Source organism: Anolis sagrei, chromosome 2 (assembly GCF_037176765.1).
Source record: "Anolis sagrei isolate rAnoSag1 chromosome 2, rAnoSag1.mat, whole genome shotgun sequence".
NCBI classification, from domain to species: domain Eukaryota; kingdom Metazoa; phylum Chordata; class Lepidosauria; order Squamata; family Dactyloidae; genus Anolis; species Anolis sagrei.
The window spans coordinates 125233757-125254608 of NC_090022.1; the positions used below are offsets into that span (position 1 = coordinate 125233757).

Consider the following 20852-nt stretch of genomic DNA (forward strand, 5'->3'; position numbering starts at 1 on the left):
CATTGATATGTACAAGCAGTTAGGAACATCCAACTTATGCATGGCTCCTAGTTATGAATAGGCCTCTCCCCTTCCTGCCATGAAATCTTAGCGCTGAGCCAAAGTGTGTCGAAGGGCCCTTCCAGACAGGCCCAAAATGCGGAATGTTTCACTTTTACCTGAGGCGTCCAAACGATGCCTCAGGTAAAAGCTAATTAATGCAGAGTAAACTGGGCTTTCCTGGTTTGCCCCACATCAATTAAATGCCTCTAAAGATCCAGACCTTAAGCTAAGGTCTAGGTCTTTTGAGGTGAGGGCCCTGGTGGTACTGACCTTCAGGACTGCTTCCGGAGTCTCTGAGGTCAGTCCCCACAGCCATCCTGCTTCTTTGGGCTTCCTCTTTGCCCCCCAAACTGACTGGAGGGCCTGCAGGCAACACAGGTCCCTCTGCGGAGTCTTCTTGATACTTGGAAATGACAAGGCAGGAGGTTGGGGGGGGGGGGGACTGAGGGGTGGCAGGGAGGGGGGCTGGATGCCCTCCCGGATCAACCTTTGATTGATCTGGGATGCCATCTAACCACCCACCAAGGGAAATCCTGGGGTTGTGGGCAGGAGTGGGGACTCAAACTCAGTAGGAAGTGGGTTATTTTAACCCACTTCCTCCTGGGTTTTAGGTAAGTGTTGAAGGGTCATACATGTACATCTCCCCAGCTTTCCAGTTTCCTTTTCCTTTTCTTTGTTTCTGTATCTTCACCCTTTTTTGTGTTTGTATCTGTTCTCCTCCCTTTCTTTTCCATTTCTATATATGTCCCCTTTCCTCTCCTTGCCTTTCCTTGCCTTTATGCCTGTATCTCTCCCTCCATTTCCATTCCTTCACATCTGATACCACTTTAGTTGCCATGGTTCAATGCTATACAATTCTGAGATTTGTAGTTTAGCGATGTAGCAGCATTCTTTGGCAGAGAAGGCTTAAGGCCTTGTAAAAGTCTAGCTCCAAGGATTCCACAGCACTGGGCCAGAGAGTTAAAGTGGGGTCAAGCTACATTTATTCCACAGAATGGATGCATCTCAAGGAAGCTAAGGCAAGATAAGCAAGACAGGCTCCTTGTGGGAAGAGTTTTCTATTTCTCTGGTTTTCCATTCCAGCTTTTGTGTTCTGACACTTTTATTTTTAAAGAAAGAATTCTAAGGAAGCAGCAACTGTAAAGCACACTTTTTTGGCCAAAATGTAAAGAGTACACTATTTTCTGTTGAGCATTATACCATGGGGATGGAGGTGGCACTCCCTTTGCATGCCAGTCAGGAGTGTGCATTGGGTCTGTTCCGATTTACATACAAATGTACCTGTTCCAACTTACATACAATACAAATTCAACTTAGGAATGAACCTACAGAATCAATCTTGTTCATAACCTGGGGACTGACTGTACTTTATCTACTCGCTTCATTAAAACTACAATGTCACCTAAAATTGGAATTGGAAATTAACTTTTAACTAGTAAGAAAAGAAAGCTGAAAGAAAACCACTCCATATATGTCAGGACTTAAAATCACGTTAATCTTTTTTGTTGGAAAAATGGGGACCTGACAAGAACAATTGAGGGGAAGATTGGTTAGAAGAGGCATGAAACACAGAGGTGGCAAACACTGATCCAAAAATAAGAATGTCAAGGACAATTCCCACTTGAAACAGTGAACTGTGTTGAGACCTCTGTCTATCTGCTGTGCATAAAAGTTGGAACTTGTGTGTAAATGGAGCTATTTGATTGTACAGTCACCAAGTTATGAAGATACAAGAGCTCTGAATTCAATCTCTCGCCTTCAGGCAGGAGTTTGGGTCAGTTAACATAAGATATTATTTGTGAGAAAAATCTCACTTTAAATAAGTGTAACAGTGTCATGTTTACTAGCATGCACATATCTGGAACTCCTTTGTCACATCATGTAACAACTGAGGCAGGGAAATTGCCTTCTTCAAATTTGGCACTTAAACTAGACTGCTGTGTGCTGGCTATAATTTTGTATAAATACAAGACCATATCTGAAATAAATAAATAATACATCCAAGGACCTCATCAAATGGTTTTTTCCCTGTCCTAGTTCGCTGGTGGGATGGAGTCCACCAGGGCCCATTGTCTGATGCAGGGCTACCTCCAGCAAGGCTCTGTTGGGCTCCGTCCCAGAAGCATTCTAAGAGGAAGCCTTTAGGATACAGGAGACTATCCGTATCCTCATTGTAGAAGCTGGGGCAGCGCACGAGGAAGCCAGGGCCAGCCGGGAACTGGTATGGGATAGCAGCCTATGATCAACCATGGTAAAGGAATGAAGCTGGGTGCTGCTCCACGGTTTTCTAGACTTCCATCTGATGAGGTCCTTTGCATTACATCCCTGTTGTAAATAGATCAGCATGAGGGGGAACAATAAAGCAAAGAGCTTCATTTTTCCTTTCCTACTCAAAGCTGTCAACTTGCTGTTTCAAGAAGTACCATATGTGCGTATTCACAGCATGACCACGTAGGGAAACCACAGATGTTAAAGAGGAGCCTCAATACCTCATACCAGATCCAAAATTGCCAAGACTCCTCAGCCACTCAGCTATTACTGAGAGACAAACTTCTTGGACTGGCTAGATGGGAGAAATGTTTCTGATATTTGCTTACTTTATGCCATGGAAAAAGAAGAAAAGTAATAGAAGGGGCTGCAAACTGATCTGACTCGATTCATTACAGGCTCTCTTCTATCATCTTGCAGTGCAGGACATGGTGATGGTCCAAAGTGGACTTAATATTATTGATATTGTTAAAACCCAGAGGATCAGAAATCCTTATTGATCAATTCACTTGGAGATCAACAAGACCTGCCTGTCCATCAGAGAAGCTACGTTAGAAAGATTTTCAATCTAAAACTACTTCCATTCAAAATAAGGCAATGCTGAAACTTGGCTTTATGCTCCAGCCCTTGTCTTGCATATTCTCCCTCATTTTCCCTATCAAGGATTAACAAAAAACAAAGTGGATCCTCCAATTTTATTCCCCTCAGGCTTCCAGACTGTGCACCAGCTCATTTTCCAGTGCAGTGAACAGTATTGGCAGAGTGCAGTCTGTTCAGTGACTTCCAAGTTGCCCAGTTTTCTATGTGCCCAGGAGGGAGTCTATCATTTGGTGTCAGCATTGATTGAGGTTCTGGGTTTTAGCCTGCCACTTTTGGACTCTCGCTTGCTGAGGTGTTCCAGCGAGTGTCTCTGTAGATCTTGGATAACTTTTTCTTGATTTAAGTCATTGGCGTGCTGGCTGATATCCAAACTGGGGATGGGCCAGAGATGTCACTGCCTTGGTCCTTTCATTATTGGTTGCTACTTCCCGGTGGATGTCCGGTGGTGCAATACCGGCTAAACAGTGTAGGACACAGACACCTTGTGATAATGCGGCATGTCTCATTAAGAGCCACATCCACTGTTTTAGCATGGTGAGATGTGTTCCACACTGGGCATGCATACTCAGCAGTAGAGTAGCAAAGCGCAAGGGCAGATGTCTTCACTATATCTGGTTGTGATCCCCAGGTTATGCCAGTCAGCTTTCGTATGATATTGTTTCTAGCGCCCACTTTTTGCTTGATATTCAGGCAGTGCTTCTTGTAGGTCAGAGAACGGTCCAGTGTAGCTCCCAGGTATTTGGGCGTGCTGCAATCCTCCAGTGGGATTCCTTGCTGATATGTGGAAATGTAGCACCAATACTTTAAAAACAAAAATTGCCCTAGTCTAAAAGGCTAGATAAGGTATAAAACTTAGAAAGGTTACTAGACTTCCGAAATTAAATGCAAAACAATTTTGAAGGTAACTAAGACACTTAGATCCAACCCACGTTCATTTGGGAGTTAGTTCCACCAAACTAAGTGCAGCTTGCTTCTCAGCAAATGTGTGAAGGACTGTGGTGATCCAATCATAACCGCAAGGTTTGAAATGCTCTCAGCAAGAGCAAGATATGCTATTGCAGCTATTTAGCTTTTATCTCTGGTTGGATTACATTACTTCTCTCCTGCTGAATTAAATGTATGAGATTTTAGTCCAGTGGGATAATTTTTAGAGATGGTAATAGCAGGAAAAGCTTCCAAATCTGAATTGTTAGGGATTATGGCTACAACATTAATTACAGCTACAACAGTAATACAGTAATAATCAGCAAATGACATAAGTTTCTGTAGAAACGAGGGGTGTGTGTATTCTCTAGAGATACGAAGAAAACAATGGATAAGATTATTTTTAGAAGAAAGTATTGGCTTCATGTGAACAAGGATGGGAAAGATGCCTGTCTGACATCTTGGAGAGCCAGGGCTAGTTGGTGCACAGACAACACTGAGCCAATGGTGTGACTCAAAATGAGGTAGTCGCTCATATTTCTAAATTTTCAGACTCCTGCAGTTTGTGCGCACTGCATCTTTAGGGTATAATAATTTTCTGAGAGCCCTTCCAAATGGAGACTTCTTGCTCTGATGCATGCCTTTTGTTTTTGTTTTGTTTTTTAAGGAAAGGAGGATTAAAGAATCACAGAATTACAGAGTTGCACAGCATAGAATTCATTGTGAAGGAAGGGGATACAACTTATCTCAAACAGAATACATCACAAACAAAAAAATATGTGTGTCAGGAATGAGACTCACAATGTCATATGACTAAGCACCAACTGAATCCATTACAAACAGCGGTCACTTGGTTCTACAGTCAATAATATCAAAACTTTCTAACTATTTCAGACTAGCTCTTTTTCTCAAACAACAAAGAACAAAATGGTACAGTATTTCCCTTAAGGGCAGCAAACCTTTCTAAACCTTAGAATCCATATATGGGTTTTAAAAAAACAAAACAGTTTTTTAAAAAATGTTGCAGGAATGGTGTCCAGTGTCATCAGTGGACATGAGGGTATTTCCAGCGAAGGATGGCACCATCAGCACTCACACTTACAATGTATTTGTTATTAGGACAGATCTTCAGGCGAGTAATATCGCCACTGTGGCCAACACCAACAAAAGTCACTTCGCCTTCATTGTAATCCCACACCTTCACTAGATGGTCATCACCTCCTGTGATGAAGAGAAGGCAAAAATATTATCCTTTTCGTTAGGACTGCCAGCACTCTTTTAGGTACATAATATTGCAGTGTGCAGTGGTCCTATTCAGGGTTCCAGCCAGACAGCTGCACCTTTTTCTATGTTAATCAACTCAATCCTCTCCTTCTTTTACTCCATTTTCGATCCCCCTCCTTCAGCAAAATCTTGATATTCTGCGCCCACTGAATATGTCCTCACTTAGAAGTTTGGAAACTGTCTTCCAACTTTTTTACTTTCTTTGTGTCCCTCCAAATTCTGCAAATCTCGGGTTTTCCCAAATCTGCCGATACCTCTGCATCTTATGCATGGCTGGTCCTGTGGCTACACATGGCTTAATAGTCTGAGAATTAGTGAAGGTAAAGGTTTCTCCTTGATATCAAAGTCTAGTCATGTCCAACTCTGGGGGGTGGTGCCCATCTCCATTTCTAAGCCAAAGAGCTGTAGACGTTTGCAAGGTCATGTGGCTGGCATGATTGCATGGAGCACCATTACCTTTCCACAGAAGTGATACCTATTGATCTACTCACATTTGCATGTTTTTGAACTGCTAGGTTGGCAGAAGTTGGAGCTAACAATGGGAACTCACCCCACTCCCTGGATTTGAACTGCTGACCTTTTGGTCAGCAAGTTCAGCTAAAAAGTAATATCTAGTTAATATACAGAATGGTTTTGGGAACTGATATTGAAACCATTCAAGATCCTTACCATCATGGGTGAAAACCCCTCAAGAAGGAACATTTTTTAAAGCAAACAAGTTGGCACGAGAGCCATGACTCTCCAGTCTAACCATGGATGTCAAGGAGAACTTTACAGAGCAATCTCGCCTGCAATCGCCTTTCAGATTACTTGATTACTATCCCCCACTATATTTTCCTGAGCCAAATCTTTACTTCTATCTGACTTCTACAATGCACATCTGACTTGTTTTCAGTTTTCAACGGTATTACCTCCTGCCAGCATACTGAAATTATGAGAAAATGTAGCAGGGACATCTCAGTATAGGACAAGACCACTATGAGGCCCATCTTTTAATCTGTACAATTTACCTGTAACAAAGTAGGCTCCATCTGAAGTAATATCCATGCCATTGATTGAGCCAGACAGGGAGCCCTCCAAGTCTCTGATTGGGGATCCATCAAACACCTCCCAGTAAGCAATCTGAAAGTCAGAGAGAAATCTGATAGAGAAAAACTGTGCAGGGCTTCTTTGATAGAGAATCCAGGAAGTGGGTTCATATGTTCACTGACAAAGGTAAATTGGACATGCAACCAGGATTAGTCTTGTGAAACCCCTCTCAAGGTGCTTCCCATTGCCCAACTTGGTCACTCACCTTTCGATCTGTGCCACTTGTAATAAGCTGGTGTTCGTCAGGATGATAACAGACACATTTGAACAATGTGTTGGCCAAAATCATCTGACGCCTCATAAAGCGGCTAGAGAGGAAAAAAATCATCTGAGTTTTGTAGCTATATATTGCTATATCAAATCGAACTCCTACATCAATAACTCCAGGTTTTTAAGCACTTATCTGATATTGTTGCTGCTCACAGATGTGAAAGCAGAAACCAAAATTTCCACAGGTACTCTGCAATTTGGGCGAAGGGAGACTACCTCATCAAGCCTGGTACTTTTTAGATTGGGGGTCCCCAAACTAAAGCCCATGGGCCGGATGCAACCCTTCAAGGTCATTTACCTGGCCCTGGTCCTAAACTGTAGACTTAGAGTCACCCTAAGTCTGAAATGACTTGAAGGCACACAGCAACAATCCTAACTGGGTTGCTGTGAGTTTTCCAGGCTGATTGGCCATGTTCCAAAGCATTCTCTCCTGACATTTCGCCCACATCTATGGCAGGCACCCTCAGAGGTTGCGAGGTCTGTTGGAAACTAGGCAAATGAGGTTTATATATTTGTGGATTAACTTATTAATTAACTTATCATCAGCCAAAAGCTGATATTAATACTAATTAAATTAACATCAGCCAAAAGCAGGCCCACATTTCCCATTGAAATACTGGTAAGTTTATGTTGGTTAAAATAATATTCATTTTAAATATTTCATTGTTCTTTTGTGGGGTTTTTTTTTTTTTTTTGCACTACAAGTAAGATATGTGCAGCCTGCATAGGAATTCGTTCATTTTTCCCCCCAAACCCTAGTTTAAAAAACAGTCTGAGGAACCATGGACCGGCTCTCTGCTGAAAACATTTGAAGATCCCTGTTGTGTGAACGGAGAAATGAGCAAAAGACAACCACATTTATAAGCAAGAGTAGTCCTTACACAAGATCCCAGATAATGCACGTTCCATCAATGCTAGCTGTGACACACTCCTGGTTATTCTTTTTGATCTTGATGCATGAAATAGAAGAGATGTGCTCCTTCATTACCTCCTCCAATTTGCGTGTTTCCTTGCCGATCTCCCATACTCTCACCTGCAACCCAACAGCAGAACCAACTGAAAAACATTGTGTGTTTCCACAACATATGAAGTGCTTAAAACACATCAGGATATTTTATTTCAGTAACTTTTGGACCAACCTATATACTTTCGGCCAGTATCATCTCCTTATTATAAAAGGACTTACAGCCAGGGAGTAGCTGATTGCTTAAGGCCACCTGAAAACATTAATGGCTGAAACAAGATATGAATTAGGAACGTCATAGGCTTTAAGATCTGCTTCAAACAAGTACATTCAGTGCTTAAATCTTTCATTGTATGATGACACCCAGCTGAAAACTTGACTTGTTTTTCATAAGGGGGAAAACCTTACTTATCTGCAACAGCACAATTCACACTTTGTCATTATTAACAGTAAGTGACGATGCATGCTGACGAAATCTACAAAGCAGCTCCTTGGAGTTTAATTTGTGTGTAGTTGCATGGCAGAATGGAGCTGGACTGGGTGGCCCTTGCGGCCTCTTCCAACTCTATGCTTCTTTGATTACCTGCCCTTCACCTCCTCCACTGATTATCCTTTTGCAGTCACTTGTGCCGGCCAAAGCCGTCACTCCCATGCTGTGAGCATGTTCTATCACATACATCAGCCGTCCAGTTTCTGGGGTAAAGGCACGAATCTTTCCATCATTCCAGGCTAATGCAAAATAGAAAGAGGTTCCTCAGGGCAAAGCATGTATTCCAACTTCTCACTAATCAAGTTATTTTTTAAAACCCAATAAAATAAAACCTACATCACAGTCTTTGTAGTTAGCTGCCGCTAGCACGTCTGCAATCTCCTTATATAGTGCAGCAACATCCAGACTACATGGCTTTGATCACTTATTCCCTCTCGGGAAAATGCTAAACAGATGGATGAATGCATGGAGCATGCTGCATCTCTCTTGAGCAGGGGAACCCCAGTGGTTTCCATAGAAAAAGAAACAGCTGTATAGTTTAGGCCAACAGAGATTTATAGAAACAAACCTGCATGACTCTAAATTATGCAGCCGAGAATCATAGCCCACTCTACTTGTTGATTCAAAATCCTGCAACCATCCCTTTCAACCACACAATGATAGACTTTCTGCAGTGCTATAGGTACGCAGTGCATGTCCTGGGAAGAGTTTAATGGTCTGTCTAGAGTCAGAACCACTACTTAAAATTAGGGAACAATTGGTGATGGATACAATTTTCCAATGAACTGAACAATGCAAAATGCTTCACCTGAAATTATACTCTTGCCATCTCTCATGAAATCTATGGCATGGCAGGTCATGTTGGGAATAGTTATTCGTAACAGCTCCCTATTTTCAGGTGTATACCACACACGGATGTCACTCTTGGAACAGGTGGCAAAGAGGTCTGATGTACCACTGTGGGACGCAGAAAACCGATTTCAGGAAGGGATGCACAATAAACAGACATATTGATCTATTCCTATTAGAATGCAAAATGGAGTCCCACATCTCTGTATCCACTCCTCAGACATAGGTTTTTAATTTATTCTCCTATTAAAAAGAAAGTTGATGAACTTGACTCTAGCTTCTAAGTAAAATTTACAGATAAATTGAAAGCAAATGAGAATGAAGTCACCAAGACAGACAGTGAAATCTGGCTTTTGTCAAACCTTGCTCTCCAGGTAATTCCAGATGAAAGTTCAGGATCACAAGGTGAAAGTTATGACTTCCTCTGAGGTGAAAAGATAAAAAGTATGGAGGACAGGATATCAAGAAACAAACTGTAGTTTGACCTCACTACCGCTGAAGATGCTTGTCATAGATGCAGGTGAAACATCAGGAGAGAATGCCTCTAGACCATGGCCATATAGCCCGAAAAAACCTAGAACAACCCAACAAACTGTAGGTTTATTTCATAACACCTTGTTTTAGAGATGTTAAATTTCTAGAAATATTGAGACCATGGGGAGATTTCAATAAAAAAAGTGAATGTATTAATCCCCTAAAAATTTTTAGATAACTTTGCTACTTAAATAATAGCAATACATTATGTGTTACTTAGCTTCATATACAAGTGTCTAGTTCAACATATTTTAAAAAATTAAAATGGGTGTAGTACTGGATCTGTACAGTTATGATGTAGAGAGAAGCGTGATCTCACAGGCCAAGAGAGAAAATGGAGAAATATCCCCATGAAGTAAAAGCTTCTGGAAATGGAGGAGACATACTTCTTTAAAAATCTGGCTCAGACTTGAAACATTTACAGAAAGGGGGCAACATGCAGGCACCTGGTTTTTTAAAAAATAATATTTCCTGCAGTTTTAAAGGAGCGTGCTTCCTCTCCAACATGGCACTTATTCCTAATTCCTGACACAGCTTGTTTTAAAGCAAAAACAGAACAGAAGAAAAATATTTTGAATAAATTTGATAGGTTTTTTTGTCCTTCCAGTTTATACCAAACTGAATTTCAGAAGCAGTTAGCATCAGGATGAATATGCCAGAATAAGATCTGGAGGTACAAAATTGACCCCCAAACCAGACACAGTTGCCTTTCCCTGCAGTGTTGTTTTGAGAATATGGCATTTCAGTGTCCATGACTACCTGTCCCTCCATCCAATCATGTTTTGCCACTCTAAGTCTCCTTCCACATTCCCAAATTGGATAAAAGAAAAACATGCTGTCAGTCTTAGTCCTACATCAATCATCCATCCATCTTCCCTACATAGCAGAGCAGCACCAGTACTCTGAAGTATTTCAGAGTTAAGTCAAGGCAGAAAAACTCAATATATTCCAAATAAGAGAAAGTAGATGACTACCCCAAGTGAGATTCAACAACAGCTATGCCATCAAGCTCACACAGGGGGCATGAGTTACACACAGATTTCAGAATCATATTGGAATTTATTTTAGTAAACACGATGCATGTCGGTTAGTGCTCTGATGACACTGTAGCCTATATTTGTTTCCAGCAGTCCCTTTTATCTACTTTGGTAATATGTTGACTATAGGGAAGATGATGCCTTGCCCTGAAAGCCCTTTCTTTCAGGCTGCCAGGCTTCACTTCCAGAAGACAGCAACTGAGGCATTGTCTCTACAAAATGTCGCAGTTTTCGTACTGACCGCAAAAATCCCTCTGTCTATTCATGAAAATATAAATGGATGATGGACCAGGATAGACAACATGGCGTGCCAAGAGTTTAACTCCAATTTGTGAATTGTTGCATTATCATGGATGTGGCTGGGCAGTGCTAGCCATGGATTATGTATATTACATTCAGGGGCTCCGGGAGCAGTAAATAGGGCAGTGATGTCTCTAGATAAAATGTCATTCAGTTAGGTACACTTCATAGTCACAGACAAATGCAAGCTGATTTTCTATGAGTGGCTTCAATGTGAATCGAAAACATTTTCAGATGATTCTACCCCATGGCAAGGCCAATAGAGAAGGTAATTTCTTCTCACCTGTTAAATCATTCTCACAAATACAATCTATTGTCAGAGAAACATTTCCTTTGAAGCCAAAGTAAAAAAAAAACTTAGAAACAGAATCGTTTTCACCTTCAAATGTTCATTCAAAGTCAAGCAAAAACCTCTTCCTTCCAGAACCAGACTGGGAGTATTTTTGTCAACACCATTTATAAGTCTACTTGCCACACAGAATCTGCAATCAGTATAAGAAGCCCTGGAATATTTACTCAAACATCAATGCACATTTTCAAAGACAGTCTGAGTGAGCAAAAGTGGACTCATGTTATCTCTCCAAACTCATTAACAGAATACACAACTGATTCTTTCCATCTTTTTCAGTTTGTTCAGCCTTTGAACATGCTCCTTTTGCACAAAGTTCACCAAAACTAAAACATTAAAATCAGCTCAATTCCAGATATATTAGAAAGAACCAGCACCAATCAAGCCCTGTAGAGCTGCTCCTAGTATTGTCTTTTTACTATGTTTACCCCTGTCTTTCTTAAGAAAGCAGATGTGCTTGCCTCATTTCTTGCATGCGCTTAAAGCTACAGTAACCATACTGAAACTGTTCCAAGACAGGGTCGATATGCCCAAGCAAAGAAACCATGGTATTGTTACAGCAGGGATGAACTGAGCCCAGAACAGCATCAAACTGTAAAAAACTATACAGATAGTCCCTGAGTAGCAAACATCTGACTTACAAACAACTCATAGTTAAGAACGAGGGTGAGACAACAGGAAGTGAGAGAAATCAACCTCTCAGAAAGAAAATTCACTTCTGAAAGAGTTATCATGGGGGGAAAAAGTATCTGTACTGAAGCTTTATCACCAAACCTTGTTTCCACAACCAACAATTTTTTTCAAAATTCAATTACCACAGGGACAGAAAGTGAGGCAACAGGGGCACAGACCGCAAAACAAACACCATAGGAGTGTTCACCCTTCCTTATGCTATCCAAAGCTTAGAGAGAGAGAGAGAGAGAGAGAGAGAGAGAGAAGATACATAGACAGACGGACAGATATTTGGCTGGAGTTACAATTAAAAATGTACATGTTCCAACTTATATACAAATTTAATTTAAGAACAAACCTACAGAATCTTGTTCATAACTTGGGGATTCCTTGTAACCATGTCTTTGTGGCTATTCAAGTTTGTGAGATTATGAGGTGGCTACAGACCTAAATGGCTACTATTCACTGATTATATTAACCCTAGGCAAATGCCTGCTTTGTAAATCAATAAAGGCCAGTAAAGCATGCCATTACTGGGTTAGACAGAAATTGTTAAGACTGGAATGCCTTTTTCCTCACAATACTTTGGGTCACAATACTTACTATGGGAAAATGATATCATGGATGGCTTCGTTATGGCAGGTGGCTATGAGCTCCTCCTTGAAGTCTGAATATGAAAATCGATAAATGTGTGCCTCTTCAGTCCCCACAAAAAACTGGTGACCCTGCCCTCGCGGTGTGATGGATGTAATGGCACCTTGCAACTGAACTTTCCTATAATGAAAATGCCATATTTTATAAAGAAAATATTCATTTCCAAGCAGTGTTTTTCAGTAGTGTGCACTTTAGTCTTTCTGTACCAATGGCTTATTGGCAGGACCTTGAAATAATCAGGGAATAACTCAAAGCAAGGGGTTAGAAAAAAAATATCACGGTGCTTATTAATTATACTTTGTAATTAAAAGGATGACTTTTTTTTCATTTAACTGATATTGTCTGGTTATTTCATTTTTGTGAAATTGCATAAGAGAACCAAAACAAATATGAGCTTCAGAACTGAAACCTGCAAACTGAAAGCTGTCAATAACACAATTAAAATTTCAGTGATAATTCACACTGCACAACACTGTTCTGAAATCTTCTTGACAAAATTATTATTTTTTATTTCGTTTTCCCATTAAAATGTGCTCTTTTTTAGAGGTCTAGTAGAAAAACTCAGAACTTTTAAATGCAGCTCTTTTACTTCCTAAAAGGCAGGTATCAAAATTAGCCGCAGTGCATGCCTCTTGTAAGAAAACCAAAAACATGATTCCTCCGGTGGTAGAAAGAAGTGATATGATCATTAAAACTGAAATCTTATTTGAAAATAAGCTCAATCGAACTCAATTCATCTAAAGTTTAGAAGTTTGAAGAAAACTGATATCAAAACATTTCACAACTTGTACTATTTTACGCCATGCCAAGCAGTGTGATTTTCTCATCACATTGTGTATAATTAAATTGTGTAGCCTCATGGGCTAATTAATGTCTTTCCCCATGAAAGCCCCGAAACTCACTTCTTTACTTTATAGTTGGATGCTGAACAGAGAGCTACAGTTCCAGTACCCGTGCCGATAACTAAGTCACCTGTCTTCAGCAAAAGCAAAGCTGTGACTCCCTAGGAGAAACCAGAATTAAGACACTTATATGACAGTCGAGTCAGTGTATTTATACAGGCTTACCAGACAGCTCAGCAAAGTAAATCTCTTGCTCATTGACATAAGGTGTATAAAATTAGAAAGGCAATCTTGCACATACTTTCCAGGCAACAGGTCCCACTGAACATAACAGGGTTTATTTTTGAGCAGGCACCTGGAGAACAATGTCTGAATCCGTGCTCAAACTTTGGCAAGTCACACTCTCTCAGTCTCAGGGAAAGGGGAAGGCAAATGCCCTCTGGGCAAATCTTGCCCAGAAAACCCCAGGATAGATTCACTGTAGGGTCCCCATAAGTTGGAGACAACTTGAAGGCACACTACAATGACAATGTATAAGATTTAGCTGTAAATTTGCTATTTTATAACTTCTCTACCATGTCAATGGAAAGAACCAGGTTTTTGTTATCATGCAGTGTAAAAGAAATGTCTAGAAAAAGAAACCTTATCAGAGCTCAGGCGAGCAGCGACACACACAATCAAATGGCTGCCTGTCACAAACACCTGATATCCAAATTAATCTCCCACAGATGCTCCTCTAAGCACAACAAAGAGCTACAGAACAGTAACCATACTGGTTTGCTGAAGGATGCAGCAAAAGGGCAAATTTAATGCCACATAAGATTTCAGAGGCAGCAGCCTACTTCATTTGATGGATAAAGTGAATAACTGAGTGAATAAATGTGTGTATATAGATAGATTTATTTCAAAGATGTTCATAACACCCTTCAGAAGGGGAGAAAACTATCCAGGCTGGTGTGTAACAATAGATTAAAACCAAACCAATAGCCATAAAACAAGAATTAATAAACAGATAAGAGGCAGCAGTAAAGCACACTCGGCAGGAGTTTTAAAAACCAGATCGTGAAGGATATTAAGAACTATATATTTATTTCATAACTGACATTTATGGCACAAATCCTTGTAATGCAGTTTACAAAGCAAGCAATAAATAGAATGGGTTGAATTCAATGATAGCTTTGCCTTGGGAGAAAACACTTCTGGAGCCCAAAATGGGACATTTGAGTTTCACCATTTCCAACTACAGTGGCCCCTTCTGTACCACCATCTATATATATAAATTTGTTAGGGGCATCCAACGAGGAAACAAAACTCAAAAAATCCCCAACAAAACTTAACCAAAATTCCCATGCCCATAACACAACCCACAAGGTACAAACATATCTACTCAAAATGAAAAACAACACAACACACTCACAAAACGGCAAAACAACAAAACTCAAAAATCCCCCAACGAAACTTAACCAAAATTCCCATGCCCATAACACAACCCACAAGGTACAAACATATCTACTCAAAATGAAAAACAACACAACAACACACAAAACGGCAAAACAACAAAACTCAAAAAAACCCAACGAAACTTAACCAAAATTCCCATGCCCATAACACAACCCACAAGGTACAAACATATTACTCAAAATGAAAAACAACACAACAACACACTCAAAACGGCAAAAAAACAAAACTCAAAAAAAACCCCAACGAAACTTAACCAAAATTCCCATGCCCATAACACAACCCACAAGGTACAAACGTATCTACTCAAAATGAAAAACAACACAACAACACACTCACAAAACGGCAAAACAACTGAGCATGCGCATTGGCGCCCAGCCGCAAGTTCCCTGGCGCGCGCACATGCCCTTCCAGCCAACGTTCCCTCTGCGGAAACCATGCCCACTCCAAGCCCCGCCACGCCGCTTCCCGCACACACACACACCCCTGCCGCACACACACACACAACCCCACACTCCATCACTCCCCCCGCCGCCGCACACACACACGCAACCCCACTCCCCCGCCGCCGCACACACACACGCAACCCCACGCTCCATCACTCCCCCGCCGCCGCACGCACACACGCAACCCCACTCCCCCCGCCGCCGCACACACACATACAACCCCACGCTCCATCACTCCCCCCCCCGCCGCCGCACACACACACACAAACCCCACGCTCCATCACTCCCCCAGCCCAATCTTACCTCCTTTTACTTCACGCCCCCTCCAAACCCCACCCCGCCCCTTCCCGCCCTGTCAAAATCTAGGAAAGACAGGAAGGAAGGAAAGAAGGAAGAAAGAGAAAGGGAGGTAAAGAAAAAGGGGGAAGGAAGGAAAGTTAGAGAAAGAAGGAAGAAGAAAAGGAAAGAAAAGGAAAGATGGAAGGAAAGAAAAGAGAGACAGCAGAAAAGAAAGAAAAAGGGGGAAGGAAGGAAAGAGATAGAGAAAGAAGAGGAGAAGGAAAGATGGGAGGGAAGGAAGGAAGGAAGGAGGGAAAGAAGGAGAGAAAGAGGGAAGATTGGCCACAGCAACACGTGGCGGGTAAAGGTTGTTATTTCTATTATTATTATTATTCTGCTATTGTTCCTATGAGACCCTTTTAGGGGGAATGGGAGAGGTGTCAGGTCCCAGAGGCAATGCATTGCATTATTGTTATTGTTATGATGGTGGTGAAATAAAAGGAAATAAGAGAAAGAAGGAAGCAAACAGGGAGGGAAGAAAGGCAAAGGAAGAAAGGGGGAGGGAATGAAGGAAAGAGAGAAGGATGAAACCAAGTAATGAAAGAAGGAAAGAAAGAGGTAGAGAAGGAAGAAAGGAGAGAAAGGGGGAGGAAAAGGGGGAAGGAATAGGTAGGTACCTCTCTTTCATAATAGTCCAGATATCTACCTCAACTTTGATAAGTTTTACTATAGGCCACAGCAACGCGTGGCAGGGCACAGCTAGTATAATATAATCCAGATTATCAAAGCAGATGATCCATATTATCTGCTTTGAAGTGGATTATATGAGTCCGCACTGCCATATAATCTGATTCAAAGCAGATAATCTGGATTTTATATGGCAGTGTAAAGGGGCCAGAGTCTCCTGTTCTCCAAGTCCTGGAAAAGATGGTCTAAAATAGTATATAGAAGAAAACACTAAATGCCTTACTTTATGCAAATAGATGTTCCTTCTGTTAGCTTAAAACCTCTGCTGGATACAGCTCAATATATTCCATGGCAATAAAAACATATTCAGGACAGTACTGGGGAATTAGCTTTAAGAGCCTAGAAAAAAAAAACTATTCACCCAGTGCATGAAAGATATCAGCATAAGTACCAGAAACCCTTTACAAAGGAGTGAACACTTGTATGCAGCACACAAAGTGAGAAACCTCTCTACCACAGCCTTACTTGTCTCACCTAAGGCCCCTTCTGCACGGCCACATAATCCAGATCATCAAATCAGATAATCCACACTATCTACTTTGAACTGGATTATATGAGTCTACACTGCCCTGTCCTCATCAGATGGGAGCAAGGGTGGCAATGCACATTGCCCACTGCCCTTTCCCCCATCATACGGAGAAAGGGGAGGAAAGTGCGAGTAGCTCCATTGGAGCTACCCAAATGATTCACAGCAGGCCCCGTCCTTGCTGTGCAACAAAGTGGCAAAATGGGGCAAAAATGCCCCGTGTAAAGAGGTAGTAGGACCATCCTCAAGCCATCTGCCGCTGGCCCCTGGTGACTTTCCAGGAAAGATTACACTGGTTTTCTATCCCAGAGCTGATCCAAAGTATCAAATTCTGAATCCCTCTTGAGATGGTTTTGTGAGGCAGTATTTTGACCACTGTGTTGGGGGGCTGGGGGGTGTTAAGTTGATTGGTGGAAACCTGTTTCTCTGAAAATATTTCTTGTTGTTTTAGTTGCTGTTGTGTTCCTTCAGGTCTTTTCCGACATGGTGACCCTCAGGAGATACTATCACAGGGTTTCTCGGAAAGATTTGTTTTTGTCCCTCTCTGAGGCTGTACATGTGTGATTTATGTATTTATGTATTTATTCTGTTTGTATTTTAATGTGTTATGATGTTATGATGTTATTAGTTTACTTGTGTATGCATTTTCTGTTGTTAGCCAGCCTGAGTCCCTCTGCGGAGGTTGAGAAGACAGGGATATAAAAGTTCTGAATAAATAATAAATAAATAAATACTCTGAAGCACACAGCGAGTTTCAATGGCAGAGAAGGGATTCAAATCCTGGTCTCCAAATTCATACTCCAACATTTAAACCACTGCACTCCTATGACTGATTCTCTTTGCAAATACAGTTAGATACAGTACGGGAGCACCTGCTCCTTAAAAATCTTTTCCAAAAAGAGGGTTATTTTTTTAAAGCTTTTAAAAGGGCAACAGTGCTCTCCAGGCTCTCAAAACCCATTTTCTTGGTCTTTGATCTACTGCAGCAAAGCACTCCCTAGAACAGTTGAAACATACATCCAGCTTATGTATGTGACAGGTGGCATGGTTGCAAATATACCATTACATCTGAGACATTATGAGATGGAAGATTTGGACAATCTTGATAGAAAATGTGGATTATTAATGCATTTCTGAGGTTTTCTTAGACAGCATGTAGAATTGTGGACATGCAGACATAAACACAAACCCTAACATTGTTTACTTAGAATAAAGCCTACCAAATAGGATCAAATCCGATACAGTATGGAACACTACCAAAACTATGTTATCTTTAAACGGTTAACTTTTTCATGCCAAAAATAATCAGCAACAATACAGATTAATTTTATCCCTGCTCCTTCCCCATCAAGGCTGAACCTTGAATTCCTGGAAGCAAACAGACAGCTTTATAATCCACGCTTGTAATTCATGATGCTCAGTTGTTCTTATTAATGATGCAGTGCTTTGCTTCACACCCCACCATGTCCCTCATGGGATAATCACAAAGGCTGCTGGAAGGTTTAGCATTCCTTTTATTATTTACCTGTTCTACAAAGAAATCACAGCCTTGACGAATCCTGATTACAAAAGATAACTTCCATGCCAAAATGGAGCTCAGTTATCCCCACTTCCCACAGGGAAATAAGACTCAGGTCCCATTCTAATTGCTTCCGCTCAAGTGGCTTACAGGCCTCTCAAATGTAAACATACCAATGTAACCTCTTTTCAAGGCACACAACACCCCCCCCCCTTTTTTTTTTTACTGGAGAAGCCAAGGCAACAATGTGTACATAAAGAAATGCTCCTTTCCGTACTTTGATTTCAAAAGGACTTTCATCACTAGATTTTCAGAAAGTACTTTAAAAGATCCAATTTCCTAACCATTTTCAAAGAGGTAGGTGAGTTAGTAACAAGTCTTTGCAGCAAAAAAAGAAAAGAATAAAGAAGTCAACGAGCCCTGTGGTGCCTTAAAGAAGAGCAAATTCATACCAGAATAAAGTTTCGTAAGCTAAAGTTCCCTCTGTCTGCTAGACTTGCAATAACACTATCAATGAGACTGTTATTGCTTGTAACAATATACATTCCATGTATTGTCGAAGGCTTTCATGGCTGGAATCACTGGGTTGTTGTAGGTTTTTTCGGCCTATATGGCCATGTTCTAGAGGCATTCTCTCCTGACATTTCTAACAACCACCACTCTAACAACCACCATGTCAGACTACACAGAGAAGCCATTGAAATCCATAAGCATGTGGATAATTTCAACAGAAAGGAGGAAACCATGAAAATGAACAAAATCTGACTACCAGTATTTTTTTAAAAAACTCTACAACTACAACAGCAAAACAACAGAGAGGAAACAATCAGGAACAGCTAATCACCTCTCAACAAAAGATTCCCCCAGGCACTAACAAGCCACAGGAAAAAACTGCCATGCCATCAAATGCTAATCAAGGTGGTCAGTTGATTCACACCTAGCTCCAACCCTGGTCATTCCACAGATATATAAACCCAATGTTCCTAGTTCCAACAGACCTCACTACCTCTGAGGATGCTTGCCATAGATGCAGGCGAAACATCAGGAGAGAATGCTGCTAGAACATGACCATATAGCCCTAAAAAACCTTCAACCCAATATACATTCTACTAATGTATTAGGAAAAATCCCAGTGATTTGAATGCAACTTGAATGAAATCACACTCAGAATCTGAAAACTACTGAAAAGATTCAGATTGAGCAACCTGATCTTATTCTCTTTCATCATGGAACTTTTGTGAATGTAGTTATTTGTATTCCCTTTTGTCTGTTAAGGGCACAGTGGGTTAAACTGCTGAGCTGCTGAACTTGCTGACCGAAAGATTGGCGGTTCAAATCCAGGGAGTGGGATGAGCTCCCACTGTTAGCCCCAGCTTCTGCTAACCTAGCAGTTCAAAAACATGCAAATGTGAGTAATCAATAGATACCACTTCTGTGGGAAGATAACAGTGCTCCATGCAGTCATGCTGGCCACATGACCTTGGAGGTGTCTACAGACAATGCCAGCTCTTTGACTTAGAAATGGAGATGAGCACCACCTCCCAGAGTCAGACACGACTAGACTTAATGTCAGAGGAAACCTTTACCTTTACCTTTTGTTGTTGTTGTTGTTGATTGCCTTCAATTCATTTTTTACTTATGGCAATCTTAGGTGAACCTATCACAGGGTTTTCTTGGCAAGATTTGTTTACAGTGGGGTTGCTTTATTTATTATTTATTTATTTACTTTATTTGTATACTGCACTCTCTCAGCCCGTAGGCGACTCAGTGCGGTTTACATCCAGGTCAATATACAAAGTGCACACATTAGCATTAACATTTAAAATAGTGACTAAAGCAACTAAATCAATCTAACAATACATCGGTACATCAAAATAACATCAATACATCCATATAACTAATCCAACACGTCTCATCAGTAAAGTCATAATCCGATCTCCTCATCCATTATTCCAAGTTCCAAATTCGATCAATTGATTGCACTGCTTAATTAAACGCCTGTTCAAAGAGCCAGGTCTTCACTCTTCTCCTGAACGCCAGCAGGGAGGGGGCCGATCTAATGTCTGCGGGAAGGGCGTTCCACAGCTGAGGGGCCACCACTGAGAAGGTCCTGTCTCTCGTCCCCGCCAGCCGAGCTTGTGAGGCTGGCGGAATCGAGAGCAGGGCCTCCCCGGACGATCTTAATGTCCTAACTGGTTCATAGGGGGTGATGTGTTCGGAAAGATAGGTCGGGCCAGAACCGTTTAGGGCTTTAAAGGCTAAAGCCAGCACTTTGAATTGTGCCCGATAGCAAATTGGCAGCCAGTGGAGCTGGCGCAACAGAGGAGTGGTGTGCTCCCTGAGTGCCGCTCCTGTTAGCAACCTGGCTGCCAATCGTTGGACCATTTGTAGCTTCCGAGCAGTCTTCAAAGGCAACCCCACGTAGAGAGCGTTGCAGTAGTCTATACGGGATGTAACCAGTGCGTGGACTACCGTGCCCAAGTCAGACTTCCCAAGGTACGGGCGCAGCTGGCGCACAAGTTTTAATTGTGCAAATGCTCCCCTGGTCACCGCCAAAATCTGGGGTTCAGCGATGAATCCAGGATCACACCCAAGCTGCGAACCTGCGTCTTCAGGGGGAGTGTAACCCCGTCCAACACCGGCTGTAACCCTATACCCTGTTCGGCCTTGCGACTGACCAGGAGTACCTCTGTCTTGCCTGGATTCAAT

The 20852-nt window shown here is 41.5% G+C and overlaps 1 protein-coding gene across 1 annotated transcript in view; it reads right to left on the reverse strand.

Annotated features, from left to right (window-relative positions):
* Positions 1-4535: 4535 nt before the first annotated feature.
* The window catches only part of CFAP52 (cilia and flagella associated protein 52), a 35272-nt gene continuing 18955 nt past the window's right edge, over positions 4536-20852 (reverse strand). Inside the window, exons 7-14 of the mRNA XM_060760965.2 lie at positions 13229-13329; positions 12276-12446; positions 8740-8888; positions 8025-8170; positions 7359-7510; positions 6413-6515; positions 6129-6240; positions 4536-5055 (exon numbers count right to left, since the gene is read on the reverse strand). Coding sequence (XP_060616948.1) covers positions 4880-5055; positions 6129-6240; positions 6413-6515; positions 7359-7510; positions 8025-8170; positions 8740-8888; positions 12276-12446; positions 13229-13329 — 1110 coding nt within the window. The 3' untranslated portion in view covers positions 4536-4879. The remainder of the gene's footprint in view (positions 5056-6128; positions 6241-6412; positions 6516-7358; positions 7511-8024; positions 8171-8739; positions 8889-12275; positions 12447-13228; positions 13330-20852) is intronic.